Genomic DNA, 14829 nt, shown 5'->3' on the forward strand with positions numbered 1-14829 from the left:
TCCTTTTAAGATGCCCTTACATGGACGTTCGATTAGATGTCGGGAGAGCTTCATCCATAATCTAGCTCTCCACGCTCTCCACTGCTAAAGCTGGCTCCCTCATTCCAGTGGCAGAATTGTAGATCCAATGGAGCAACTGGGTCTATGAGCTTGCCACGAGGATAATGGAGCTGGATTTGGTGGTGTGTGAGTGGAAGGAACTAGTGCCAGGATGCCAGTCTCCCGGAACCCGAGTGCCAGCGTAAAAGTGGCGAACCTTCTAGTCTGTAGACCTCACCGCCTGGTGTTTTTGCCCTCTTTCCAGGGATCGTGTCAAAAGATCCAAGTGTTTATGACGCTTTCGAATCGGTCCGAGCCAGCCTTTTTGGTCAGGGCCTCGACCCCAGCCCTTCCGCCCAGAGGCAGACCCACTCCAGTGGCATTACCTGCAGCGGCGCCATGGAGGGCGATGACGAGCCCATTTACCAGACTTGTATCTTTGACCCCTTAGACGCGGGCAGCGACGACAGCCACAGCACTCACAGCAGCGAGATGGTCGTCGTCAAGAAGGCGCTGACGAGGAGCGTGAGCGCCAAGGCTGGCCACAACGGAGTCGCCTCCACCTCCTGGGAGAAATGCAACAACCAGAGTGCCTTTGGAACCCTTCCAAGGAAGTCTCGGAGAAAAAGTTTGCGGAAGAGGCTGCTCAAGTATATCCCTGGACTCAACCGATCGGTGGAAGAGGAAGAAAGCCACCTGTAGGCAACGTGCCAGCGCATTTATTTATTGTGTTTCCTATTTTCAACGCTAATAGCAGACATTGCTGCCACCAGAAGTATTGCGGACAGAGTACCAGAAGCGGGGAGGCGACCAAACCGCTTAGATTGAACTACTTCACACAGAAGGTGGTGAATGGGCTGCACAGACTGCCCAAGGAGACAATGGAGTTGGACAGTTTTGGCAAATTCCAAAGCGAGCTGGATAGTTTCTACGTCAAGGTGACTGAGGGGGTGTAAGAGATAAGTGTAATCGTTTTTGAACTTTGGGATAAGTCAGATGGACGGCAATGGTCTTTTGCGGTTCGGTGCACTCTTGTGTTCCTATGTAAGGGTTTACTTTCACTCTATTTATTTTTTCCGATTGTTTCCCCCCCGCCCTGCCGCCCCCCCCCCCCCCCAATCTACTAAGGTGTTGGAAGTGAAATGGGGAAAGAGCAGGGGGGGGAGTGGAATTAATTGGATAGCACTACCAAAGAGCCGTCACGGCACGATGGGCCGAATGGCCTACTTCTATGCAGTGTGCCCTCTAAGCGCGCAGTAACGGGACAGGTCCCGTGCAGGCCACTCACCGGCTTCTCCATTGTAAATACTGCGCCTGAGCGGAAATTTAAAGGGACCACGCACTAAAAGAAACAGGCCGCTTCGAACACAGCGCGGCTCACAGGGAACATTGCTTCTATGCTGTATCATTGTCTTGCCTGAAGGCACGGACTCCCACCCGGGTAAGGTTCCACAGGTGCCAGCAGCCCTCTGGTACCTTGCCCAGATAGCCATTCTTCAAGTGTGGGCCAAGGCAATGCGTGTCGGCGTGCCTTCCAACTGCGGCAAGCACGCACGTCCGGTCCATGCCCAACATCCGCACGCACTCTCTCCAGCGACCGCTACCACGTAGTGATCAGGCGTGGATGGCCAAGCTCGTCTTACCTTTCCTCTTCCCTAGCCTAATTGTAGTGCCTTCGCCCCAGCCCATAAGCTGCCCTGGCGAACTCCGCTCAGACCAAGGATCGAACTTCAATCATTCCTGATCTGAGGCTCAGCACCGCACTCCACAAGGACATTCACCCATTGAGCGAAACTCTTTTATTTTACTTGTTGCTGTCCGAATCGTTTTTGCTGTAATGTGGAATTTTGGTCTTTTTTAGGGGGTGGGGTGGGGGGATGGAGTCTGATCTTTTAGTAGTTTCCATCGCAGTGTTGTCTCGAGGTTCCTGGCTGACATCACTTCACCCTCGGTTCCGCATGAGGTAAAGGAACTTGATATTTGGTGGGACTGTCTGAGGTCACCCGCACGTAAGCTGTTTCGAGCTTCTCTCTCCCCCTCGCTGCAGCCTTGCCGCTTTCCTCCTTGGCGGAGCCTGGCGGTCCCGCCTCGCTCTCCCTTAATGGGGAAAAACAACAACCTGCACCCCAACAACACCTTTAAGGCGGAAAGCAAAGGCGCTTCGCAGGGCCGCAAGTCAGTGCCGAGATCAAGTGGCCCCGATTTTACTTGGGGCGGCTGGACGTTCGGATGACTGAGCGGGGAAGCAAAACAAAACGGGCCGCACGGCTGCCAAACTCCCCTTAAGCTGCCTCAGCCAGCAGGTTGAGTTCCCGCCCTTCAGAAACATTGCAAGGCGAGAGGCTCGACACCGATGCAAGTTGAATGTATTTCAAGCTGTTGTAAATCTGAACGGGGGGACTCCAAAGCTATCGCAAGCAATGAGACGCACGCGCTCTAATCGAACCTTGCAGTCGGCATAAACCTGTGCAGCAAATCCTCACGGCAAGGCTCTACCACAGCCCCTGACCTGTCCCAGATCCAACACAGCTATTGACCAATTTTCTTCCCTGAGCTCTTCGAAGACGGGGTGGGGGGGCGGGGGGGGGTTTTGCCTGCAGTATCTGGGCGCCAATCAACGGAGTGAAAATCAGGCGGGTTCTGTAACGGCCGGGCGATCCGCCAGTTTACCGCCCGGCCAGTGAGGACAGCAACCTACTCCACTGACTCTTACTGGGGGTTCCCCAGTTGTTGACAGATGCCTCCCCACACTCCCAGTGCCCCAGCCAAAGGGCCATTCTTCATGCGCATCCCTAAACAATGAGTGGCAGCTGGCTATTCGACTGTGGGGGGCACCGCAGCCAAGCCCTTTCCTGTCCTCAATAGACTGTCCGAGATGTGCCCTGTCCAGTAGGGGCTCAGTGGGGAACCCTGGCTGATTGTTATCCTTTCCCTGGCCCAGAGGCACTGAGTCCAATTGTGGCACTTTCAGTACTGCCACCCTGGTTGCTGTCGGCTCAATCAGCACCATGTGGAAGAGCGTCTCTATAACCAGTTATACCCTAAACACCGCCTTGTAGAGAGAGAAGAGCGTCTGCTGTACTTAGCTTGCAGTCGAGTTCCTCCTGCACAGCATTAGGTTTGCCAATTGAATTCGTTGTTTTGGGTCCAGTAACAGGATCGATTTGATGAGATCCCACAAAGGTCGTGGATCCATTTCGTTGAGTAATACCCACTATAACGGGGCAGCAGGTAGAACCATGGTAAGAGCTTGAGTGTTGCGGGACTGAAGGGGTTAGAAGGAGCGGCCATTGAAGGGACTGGGTCACTGCCTCTTTAAATAGGTTTTTTACTGCAGGTCTAAAGTGATCACTTCACAGCGGAGGTGGTCTGAAAATAGCCCCGCAGTAGCGTCTTAATTCAGTGACCACAGGCTTACAGACACTGGTTCTGTGAAAAAGAAATATATTGCTGACAGTACGTGCTGTGGGAACTGTCGAGTTTCAGACCAGAATCTTTCACAACTTGAAACAGTCAAGACAGGAAGTATAGCGGAGGAGGAGGTGGGGCGGGGTGGGGGGGGGAGGAGGATGCCAGTTCTGGATGCGACAGCCTAAAAACAGTAAGCGCTCGGTAGAAAGGAAGCCTGTGGGGTGACAGCAAACAATACCTCGATTGAAGGACGGCTGCATCCTCGTTTGAGCTGTAGCTAATCCGAGAAGGTTGGCTTTGCACCATTATCCTGGATTTCTAAGACCCGAAAGGCCTCTGACCAGCTGCCTTTGGTCATCCAATGTGCTTCTCAACATTGGCCGACAGTGGCCATAATACCTCGCCAGTATCTTGAGGAATTCAGTCAGGCGTTGGGCTAATTGAAAGGAGAAGTCAGTCTTCATTTCCCACAGTTTAGGATTTCAGGAAGAGTCGGTATTAAAGTTGGCAATTTTTCTGACCGTTTGAGATCAGGCAGGAGAAGATCAAGGAGGCCAACAAAACCTTTCTCTTTTTGATAGGTTTTATTGGCCTCCTTGACCTTCTCCTGCCCGATTTCAAAAAGGTCAGAAAAATTGCCAACTTTAATATGCAAATGTCAAAGCAAAATTCAGTGGAATGTTTTACCGTTTATGAACCTGTTACGCACAATGTCAAATGGGCCCAATAGATGATCCAAATAATGGCATCATCGCCAAAAGTGTCAGCTGTGGCTCAGTTGTTAGCACTCGTGCCTGAGTCAGAAGGTCACGGGTTCAAGTCCCACTCCAGAGACTCGAGCACAAAATCTAGGTTGACACTCCAGTGCAGCATTGAGGGAGTGCTGCACTGTCGGAGGGGCCGTCTTTTGGATGAGATGTTAAACCAATGCTCTCAGCTGGACGTAAAAGATCCCATGTCGCTATTTCGAAGAAGAGCAGGGGAGTTCTCCCCGGTGTCCTGGGGCCAATATTTATCCCTCAACCAACATCAATAAAACAGATTATCTGCTCATTATCACATTGCTGTTTGTGGGAGCTTGCTGTGCGCAAATTGCCTGCTGCCTTTCCAACAGTGACTACACTTCATTGGCGGTAAAGCGCTTTGGGACGTCCTGAGGTCGTGAAAGGCGCGATAGAAATGCAAGTCTTTCTTTATTGGCTTAGCAAAAGCACCAGTGCAACCTGTTGTTTATGTCCAGCCAGATGAAGCTGCTGGTACCAGTTTTGCTAAGACGTATTTGGAACACGCATTTCTCCAGTCTTCCTCTGGAGGATACAGAATGCCTGTGTGCCTTTCATTGACTGTGGGATTAGTTCTGTACCAAAATCCAAAGCGTCTCGAGAGTCCATTCTTTCCCATTTGGTTTATTCCAAGGATATTCTGAATTCTGAATGTTGTTCGCTCTTTATATTTATTCAATTCTACTTTATAGTGTTCCTCCATTTAAAATCTACAAAAGAATCCTTGTTTCGCACATTGTAGGGAAAATTGTGCATAGTTTGAAAGTGAGAAAAGCCATTTGTTCTGAAAGATATGTAACCGCATTCTCTTTTTCCCTCCCTTTTTTATTCGTTTATGAGATGTGGGCGTTGCTGGCAAGGCCGGCATTTATTGCCCATCCCTAATTGCCCTTGAGAAGGTGGTGGTGAGCTGCCTTCTTGAACCGCTGCAGTCCATGTGGTGAAGGTGCTCCCACAGTGCTGTTAGGGAGGGAGTTCCAGGATTTTGACCCAGTGACGATGAAGGATCGGCGATATATTTCCAAGTCAGGATGGTGTGTGACTTGGAGGGGAACTTGGAGGTGGTGGTGTTCCCATGCGCCTGCTGCCCTTGTCCTTCTAGGTGGAAGAGGTTGTGGGTTTGGGAGGTGCTGCCGAAGAAGCCTTGGCGAGTTGCGGCAGTGCATCTTGTAGATGGTACACACTGCAGCCACAGTACACCGGTGGTGGAGTGAGTGGATGTTTAAGGTGGTGGATGGGGTGCCAGTCAAGCGGGCTGCTTTATCCTGGATGGTGTCGAGCTTCTCGAGTGTTGTTGGAGCTACACTCATCCAGGCAAGTGGAGAGTATTCCATCACACTCCTGACTTGTGCCTTACTTGTTTGTTTCCTTTTCTGTCTGTTCGGATTGCCTCTCTCCATTGTCTCACTAGCTTTCACTCTCTCTTCTGAAGCCCAGATAGGCCAACCTCTTAGGAGACCTTTAAGTCCTCCTCTTGTGCTGGGTCTGCACATTGATCTTCAGAGGTGGTCGGCAATGACTAAAGGTGGAGTAGTCACCAACAGCTAAACTTTGGTCCAAGGATGCTGCCGCATGTTTCTTAGAGATGATTACATAGAATCTACGGCACAGAAACAGGCCATTCGGCCCAACTGGTCCGTGCCGGTGTTTATGCTCCACACGAGCCTCCTCCCACCCCTCTTCACCTCACCCCATCAACATCTCCTTCTATTCCTTTCTCCCTCATGTGTTTATCTCGCTTCCCCTTAAACGCATCGATACTATTCGCCTCAACCACTCCCTGTGGTAGTGAGTTCCACATTCTCACCACTCTCTGGGTAAAGAAGTTTCCCCTGAATTTTTAATTGGATTTATTAGTGACTATCTTATCTTCATGGCCCCTAGTTTTGGACTCCCCCACAAGCGGAAACATCGTCTCTACTATGAGATAGTATAATGGTCGAATAAAAATGTGGGGCTTGATTACAAGATTGAAACTCTCTTCCAAAATGTCGCTGCTCACGTGCATTAATTCGCCAGTGTAAAGCATGTGCTACATTCGACTTTGATTTAGAATTGGGGATCTTGAGCCAGGTGCTATCAAAGGAGTGCTCGGCCAGTTTCACTGAGTTGCCAGCTCAAATCCTGCTGCTTGTGCCAGGGCAACATGGGGGGAATAGTCAGTTTTCCCTTGGCGGGAAGTGCTTGTTGTGAGCGTGCCATTGCAGGCATTGGCCGACGAACCGTATTTAACCAGATTTTAGTTTGCCGTTACTTTCGCGTCACTTTACAGATTGTGCCACCGTGCCTTCAAGGAAGAAAACAAAGACAGAAGCTGGTCTCAATTCAGTTTCAGAGAGGTACCTTTGTATTAAGTCAAAAGTTGATAGATTTTTGTTGGGTAAGGGTGTGAAGGGATATGGAACCAAGGCGGGTCAATGGAGTTAAGATCCAGATCAGCCATAATCTGATTGAATGGCAGAACAGGATCGAGGGGCTGAATGGCCTCCTCCTGTTCCTAAGTCATAGCTTTATAAATTCTTTGAATAATAAGGAAGTGACTTCTGCACCAGAGGGATATGGACATTGAAATGGCAACTTTATTAAAAAAAATATATAGAGCAGTGTGATTATTATAATACAAATTTTATGCCACAGGAAGAGAACCTTCATTTAAATCACATTCAAATATTCAGTTTAGACATGTTGCTGGTGCAATGGGGTCTAAAGCTATCATTGTTATGTCCCATTTTGTGGGCCTAAAATGGCTGCAACAATAACCAATTTAGAAGTTCAGGCCACTGCTAAATTGGCCAGGGCCTTTTTTAGGTGGCCCTGGCGGCTGCCTGAAATGAACACAGGAGCCTCATTTCAATATTGCGCTCATTTCCAACCCGGGCTCCTAAATTTGTTTGCTGTGGCAAGCTCCGGCTGGCATTTCCGGATCTTCAGCAGCCTAACCAGTGCTCCTTAAAGGGACCGCTGGAGGCCGCTCAGAGTAAAAAGCCCCAAAACGTCCAATGTGTTGTCTTTTGTGGGGTCGGAAGGAGCAGGAGTGCTCTTCCTGTCTCCACAAAAACAACCGTGGGCCGCTACAGCCTGCCCTCGCCCTACCCCCACACCCCCTCACGATCCCCCTCGGTACAGGCCGACATTCTTAAGGCCCCGGCAGGCGAGTTTCGTCGGGGCACCCGATTGGCCACCTGATTTATTCTGATGAGGCTCGAGGCCAACTTTACTTTGGTTCTCTGACCTCTCCGTTCTGGCATGCCATCACTGCACACGGCCGGTCGGGGGGATGCTAAGGAATTTAGGCCCCAGCGTCACCAGAAATGGTGCCCGTTGGTTGGACATCGAATGGTCATTGGCTGCTTAGCAATTATGCTACAAATCCTTAAACATGTTCATATCAGCCTCTCTGCCTTCTATCTTAGTATCGGAGAAAGGAATTTAATACAAATATGTTAAGGGCTTGTACAATAACTGAACAGCATAATTTCCAGGCTTTAGTTAATAGCTTGTCTAATCCAAAATAATTGTCCAGTTTATTTAAACGTACACTGAGTCACTTGTCTTCATGCAAATAATTCTGTAATATTTTGTAAATACCTTTTTTCACTGATATATCTAATGTTCTACTAATATTTATTTTAATATTGTATTTTGCTAAGGTTTATGTTGTATGAAAATGTTTGTCATTAAAAGCAGCGAGTGTTTTCAATGACGGAAAACAAAATTTTTGTAAAATAGAAGATTTGACATTAAACGTTTTCAAATGTTTGGAGAAGTGTTTGTCGTTTTTTTTGGTCAGCGGCAAAGAGGAGGTCGCTTGGTGAGTGATCTTGGGAGGGTCCGCTACAACATTTGCTAGTTCTGCTTCAGTCACCATCCAAGTTGACCCAGAAGTCGAATCCATAAGATGCAACCTTTAGCAATCTGTTCCTTGCATCAAACCTCTGCTGGCCTGAATGACTGTGAACAACTGCGACACATGGTCCTGAAGTGGCAGTACTTAGCTTCCAATTAGTTACAGCCATTCCAGCTTGTTATTTTTGTAACCAATCATTAGTGTTCGGATCCTGATTGCAAGTGGCACAGATCGCAGCAGGTTCTGCACAAACTGACACACTGGGAGCAACTGCATGCACTCCGAGAGCTCTGCGCTCCTCTAATTCTGGCCTCTTGAGCATCCCCGATTTTTAATCACTCCACCATTGGTGGCCGTGCCTTCAGCCGCCTGGGCCCTAAGCTCTGGAATTCCCTCCCTAAACCTCTCCGCCTCTATCTCCTCCTTTTAAGACGCTCTGTAAAACCTACCTCTTTGACCAAACGTTTGGTCATCTGCCCTAATAGCTCCTGATGGGGCTCGGTGTCAAATTTTGTTTGATCATCCTCCTGTGAAGCGCCTTGGGACGTTTTACAATGTTAAACGCACTTCTAATGGTTCCCATACAAGACAAGGACTGAGCAAAAAAAGGTGTTCCACCGCAGCATCAGTCAGTCACGATCATTATGTAGCATTTCAACTTCACATCTTTGGAAGTAATTTATTAAATCATTCGTTAAAAGCCAGAATTGTTCTGTGCTCCACAAGTTTACGTTTTGAACAGCGATGATGTCCCTGTAAGTCCTGGAAACCATTCCCGTGCTTGCTGTGAGTGATCATCAACGTGCTCAGACAGGGCAGTGTTTGGGGTGCTATGATCGGGCTTCGTGCCCCTAAGCGCGAGAGAGAGAGAAAGAAATCTCATTGGCCCATAACGGCAAGGCGAATGGCACTCGCCGTTATTTATGTGCAAATGGTACAGCAACTTCAGGCGAGGAGCAGATGCGCGGTTAAACTCAAGTATCCAAAAGTTACTGTCCGAGTTGTGCCAATCCGCCCTTAGCTTCTCGAAAACGACACCTCGCTGACTGCCTCACCAGTGAAATGCATTCAACGGTGTGAAGTTGCTGTATTTGCAGGGTAGATACAAACTAAACTCGCCACAGAAAATGAAGTCTCGTTCATTCCAGTCTAAGTATAGTATTATCAACATAGATGTTCATCACTGCCAGTCAACCTCTCTGGCACTGAAAATTAACTATTATAAGTATGGAGTCTCAGTCCTTCAGGTTTTAATTGTTGTTGGAGATTTTCAGTTCTTTTTTCTCTCTCAATCCAATCTTTCCTTCCTTCTCTTTCTGTACCTGATTTGATGTTGAATTCACCTACTCGAACTTACACTTCCTTCTCAGTCCTTGTGCTGTTTATTTCACAATCCTTCAATCTGATTGATTAAGGAGCTATACAGTCGCTTGCCCTGTTCACTCAGGTCCCAGATGCCCCGTTTCCCCTCACTGTGACGTTATCAGCTCGCATGTTCAGCAACTTGCCACGCAAAAGATTTAAAAACCTAAATGTGCAAGGGCAAGTCTAACTAATGGCAGACACCATTAGATCCCCACATCAGGAGATATTGGGGCAGATTAAGGAAGGATATACTTGCATTGGAGGCAGTTCAGAGAAGGTTCATGAGGTTGATTCCGGAGATGAAGGGGTTGTCTTATGAAGAAAGGTTGAGCAGGTTGGGCCTATACTCATTGGAGTTTAGAAGAATGAGAGGGGATCTTATTGAAACACATAAGATACTGAGGGGCCACGACAGGGTAGATGCAGAGAGGATGTTTCCCCTCGTGGGGAAATCTAGAACTAGGGGGCATAGTTTCAGAATAAAGGGGGCACCCTTTTAAATCGGAAATGAGGAGGAATTTCTTCTCTGAGGGTTGTGAATCTTTGGAATTCTCTTCCCCAGAGAGCTGTGGAGGCGGAGTCATTGAATATATTTAAGGCGGAGATTGACAGACATTTGAACTACAGGGGGGTCAAGGGGTATGGGGAGAGAGCGGGAAAGTGGAGTTGAGGCCAAGAACAGATCAGCCATGATCTTATTGAATGGCGGAGCAGGCTCAAGGGGCCGAATGACCTCCTCCTGCTCCTACCTCTTGTATTCCCAGCAAATTATGGCCCATTGAATTCAACACCATTTTTCCTTAAGGGACAAAGGGTGTGATTTGAATTTCTTTGATGTCCCCCTCCCACTGCAATATTTTCTGCCCAATGATCCCCCCCCCCCTCCTCTCTGAAGGTGCTGCCTCTGGCTGGGGTCCAGATCCATGGGCACTGGTCACCCTTCAGTACCTTGGCCGAGTGACCACCCTTCATGTGTGAGCCGGAACGGTGAGTGACTATTCAACTGCAGAGGGCATCACAGCAGAGCCTGATTCCGCCCTCCACCCACCCCGCAGACAGACCAGTTTCCAGCATTGATCAGCAGTGGCAACTCTGGATGATTTCTCGCTCTCGCTCTGGCCCAGGGTTTTTTTTTTGTTTCAAAAATATACTTTATTCATAAAGATTTGTTCAAATACATTACAGTACAATCCATATCAACTGCATACAGATCATATTTTATATTGTACAGTCCAGGTTCAATACATGACATGGCAGTTTTGTTTGTTTCATGCCAGTTACATTTCAAATGTTATGTACATTTACATTGAGACAATTTGATACATACAGCCCGAGGGGGGTTTATACTGGTTCCAGCCCCTCGGTGGACACTGGCGGGGGGGCCTTAAACTGTGGCCCTTCCCCATCGTGCCTTGGCCTAGGCGGCGGCACCAACCTTTAGTGCGTCCCTCAGCATGTAGTCCTGGACCTTGGAATGTGCCAGTCTGCAACACTCGGTCGTGGACATCTCCTTGTTCTGGAAGACCAGCAAGTTTCGGGCAGACCAAAGGGCGTCTTTCACCCAGTTGATGATCTTCGAGACAAACATCAACTGCTGCTGGGTGTGCGTCCTTAGGAACAGTCCGTAGAGCACAGAGTCCTGTGTTACCGAGCTGCTCGGGATGAACCTCGACCAAAGACCACTGCATCTCTTTCCAGACTTTGCAAAGGCACATTCGAGCAGGAGATGGATGACAGTCTCATCCCCGCCGCAGCCTCCTCGAGGACAGCGTGGGGTGGCACTGAGACGCCGGGAGTGCATGAAGGATCTGACGGGGAGGGCCCTTCTCGCCACCAGCCAAGCTACGTCTTGGTGCTTGTTTGAAAGTTCTGGCGATGAGGCATTCTGCCAAATGACTTTGACAGGCTGCTCGGGGAACCATCCGATAGGATCCACCATCTCCTTTTTCTGTAGGGTCTCAAGGACGTTACGTGCTGACCGCTGCTTTATGGCCTTGTGGTCAAAGGTGTTTCCCTGCACAAACTCTTCCACGAAGGACAGGTGGTCCAGCACGGTCCAACTGGATAGAGCGTTCCGCGGCAGCGTGGCCAGACCCATCCTTCGCAACACCGGGGACAGATAGAACCTCAGCATGTAGTGAAACTTGGTATAACAACAGAAAATGCTGGAAAAACTCAGCAGGCCAGGCAACATCTGTGGAGAGAGAAATAGAATCAATGTGTCAGGTCGAAACCCTTCGTCAGAACTGAGAAAAAAGCAGGAAATGAAACAGATTAAAAGGCCAGTTTGGGGGCTGGGAAATGGGGGATGAAAGAGCAAAAGGGAAGGTCTGAGAGGTGAAGAGACATTAAGAGATATTCAAGGTGAGACGAGATGGTAATAGGACAGGTAAAGAAACAGACAATGGCTCTCGATGAAGTGTGAAATGCGCTGGCAGAGTGAGAGACAGCTGCCATGTGGGAGAGAGAAAAGGAAAAGGCACAAACCAAAAGTGTGGATAAAAAATATATAAAAAATATAATGGGGGCCGAGGTTATGATCTGAAATTGTTGAACTCGATATTGAGTCCGGAAGGCTGTAGAGTACCTAATCGGAAGATGAGGTGCTGTTCCTCGAGCTTACGCTGAGCTTCCATGGAACAATACAAGAGGCCGAGGACGGTGAGGTCCGAGTGGGAATGGGGCGGTGAATTAAAGTGACAGACGACCGGAAGCTCAGGGTCACCCTTACGGACTGAATGGAGATGTTCCTCAAAGCGGTCACCCAATCTGCGTTTGGTCTCGCCAATGTAGAGGAGACCACATCGTGAGCAGCGAATATAGTATACTAGATTGTAAGAAGTACAAGTAAATCGCTGTTTCACCTGGAAGGGGTGTTTGGGGCCCTGGACAGTGGGAAGGGGGGAGGTATAAGGGCAGGTGTTGCATCTCCTGTGCTTGCACGGGAAGGTGCCGGGCGAAGGGGAAGGGGTGCTGGGGGTGATAGAGGAGTGGGCTAGGGTGTCTCGGAGGGAGGTGTTTGCGTACCGAGGGTCTCTGCACAGCTTGATGCAGCCGCACACAAAGGTGGCCATCAGGATGAGGGCGAGGTTGGGTCTGGCCCACGGTGACTGAGCCCAATCATTACGTCCCAAACACTGCCTGGGCGGAGAGCGGCTTCACTCGGCACAGACCAGGGAGCGATCTTAGCACTTTGAGGCCGACATGGCTCGGTCTCACAGTCAGTTGGGGCCGTCACCTCTTGGGCGGTTGGGGGAAGGTGTGTTTTGGCCTAATTCTCCATTTTAGTGACAAGTCCGGGGGTGGGGGGGAGAGGTTTACCATCTGCCATCGTTACGAAGCAAAACCGAGCTGATGCATATGTTCTCACTAATTTACTTGCTGCCTCTGTGTCAGTCAGGTCAGCGTAGAGTCATTCAGCTGTGACTAAAGGTTCCACTTCGGCTGCAAGCACAGCAGGACAGGGTCAGCGGAGCACAGATTGATAGCTCGCTGCGACTTCCTGTTGCGAGAGTATTCCTGGAAAATGAATTCTGCGACCTGCTTATTTTTTTTCGCTCCGGTTCTGCTAACAGGAAACAAATGTGCAGAATATCAGCAGCTTCCGCCTGAACATTTGACAGGACTGAACGGTTAACTGAGCACATTCTGCGGCTGCAGAAATATGCAGAGCCCTTGAGTCGGAGTTTAATTTAAACAAGGCAATGGGTACTTCTCCCTGCTCCTTTGCAGCAGGTCCGGCAAAGCCCTGGGGAAGCCTCATTTGCTGGGGGAGTGGGGTGGCCCAACCCACTGTAATTGCCCGAGCTGGCGTCAGTCTTTCTACGAGTTTGACCCACCAGGAAAGGCACTGTAATCCATGCGGGAAGGGTGGTGCCTCCACTCTCTGATGACTCAGTGACTGTGTGCCCTCTTTAGTTACGAATGTTAACCAATGCGAGGATTTGAACTCACCAACCCTGCCCCTCTTCCCTCATTCCCCCTTTGGAAATGACTGTTGGATGGCGAAAATGACTATTTCAAACCAGGCGTTGGCTCCGTTAATATCAGCGGACAGAACTCTGTCCTACGAAAGTGTTAACCGTTTGTCCACTGTTATCTGAGATGATAATTTCTAGCCTCATGTTATATTTCAGAAGTGGGACTCAAACATAATAGGAATCATGGAAAATAAATTCCCTCTGGTTACTGTGTCTCAGTGACACTGTGAACACAGTGGGACGATTCCCTCCGGTCTCGCCGTGTCAGTCACACTGTGAACACAGTGGGACGATTCCCTCCGGTCTTGCCGTGTCAGTCACACTGTGAACACAGTGGGACGATTCCCTCCGGTCTCGCCGTGTCAGTCACACAGTGAACACAGTGGGACGATTCCCTCCGGTCTCGCCGTGTCAGTCACACTGTGAACACAGTGGGACGATTCCCTCCGGTCTCGCCGTGTCAGTCACACTGTGAACACAGTGGGACGATTCCCTCCGGTCTCGCCTTGTCAGTCACACAGTGAACACAGTGGGACGATTCCCTCCGGTCTCGCCGTGTCAGTCACACTGTGAACACAGTGGGACGATTCCCTCCGGTCTCGCCGTGTTAGTCACAGTGAACACAGTGGGATGATTCCCTCCGGTCTCGCCGTGTCAGTCACACTGTGAACACAGTGGGACGATTCCCTCCGGTCTCGCCTTGTCAGTCACACTGTGAACACAGTGGGACGATTCCCTCCGGTCTCGCCGTGTCAGTCACACAGTGAACACAGTGGGACGATTCCCTCCGGTCTCGCCGTGTCAGTCACACTGTGAACACAGTGGGACGATTCCCTCCAGTCTCGCCGTGTCAGTCACACTGTGAACACAGTGGGACGATTCCCTTCGGTCTCGCCGTGTTAGTCACACTGAATACAGTGGGACGATTCCCTTCGGTCTCGCCGTGTCAGTCACACTGTGAACACAGTGGGACGATTCCCTCCGGTCTCGCCGTGTCAGTCACACTGTGAACACAGTGGGACGATTCCCTCCGGTCTCGCCGTGTCAGTCACAGTGTGAACACAGTGGGACGATTCCCTCCGGTCTCGCCGTGTCAGTCACACTGTGAACACAGTGGGACGATTCCCTCCGGTCTCGCCGTGTCAGTCACACTGTGAACACAGTGGGACGATTCCCTCCGGTCTCGCCGTGTCAGTCACACTGTGAACACAGTGGGACGATTCCCTCCGGTCTCGCCGTGTCAGTCACACTGTGAACACAGTGGAACTATTCTCCCTGGGCTCTCTATTTGCTAATTGTATATATTTACGAGATAAATCTGTCCAATGAGACTTTGGAACTGACCTCCTGGATGAGAGAAGAAAGGGTCTCACATTTTTTGAATGGCTTTGCTGTGCTGCATTGT

At 49.7% G+C, this 14829-nt stretch overlaps 2 protein-coding genes across 3 annotated transcripts in view; one reads left to right on the forward strand and one right to left on the reverse strand.

Annotated features, from left to right (window-relative positions):
• tamalin (trafficking regulator and scaffold protein tamalin) overlaps positions 1 to 2610 on the forward strand; it is a 34507-nt gene extending 31897 nt beyond the window's left edge. Inside the window, exon 8 of one of the 2 annotated variants that reach the window (XM_085972698.1) lies at positions 305 to 2610. In XM_085972698.1, coding sequence (XP_085828824.1) covers positions 305 to 741 — 437 coding nt within the window. In that variant the 3' untranslated portion in view covers positions 742 to 2610. The remainder of the gene's footprint in view (positions 1 to 304) is intronic. The other variant, XM_085972699.1, reaches the window with a different exon arrangement.
• A 7884-nt stretch (positions 2611 to 10494) lies between these two features.
• Positions 10495 to 14509, reverse strand: LOC147096988 (uncharacterized). The gene is made up of 2 exons (XM_085972700.1): positions 12766 to 14509; positions 10495 to 11638 (listed from the first exon to the last, which is right to left on the reverse strand). Exons 1-2 carry the CDS (start codon positions 12766 to 12768, stop codon positions 10862 to 10864), a joined length of 780 nt encoding a protein of 259 aa, XP_085828826.1. The 5' UTR covers positions 12769 to 14509; the 3' UTR covers positions 10495 to 10861.
• Between the last annotated feature and the right edge of the window lie 320 nt (positions 14510 to 14829).

This window comes from Somniosus microcephalus, chromosome 33, assembly GCF_052327205.1.
Source record: "Somniosus microcephalus isolate GS21.2 chromosome 33, FLI_Smic_1.0, whole genome shotgun sequence".
NCBI lineage: Eukaryota > Metazoa > Chordata > Chondrichthyes > Squaliformes > Somniosidae > Somniosus > Somniosus microcephalus.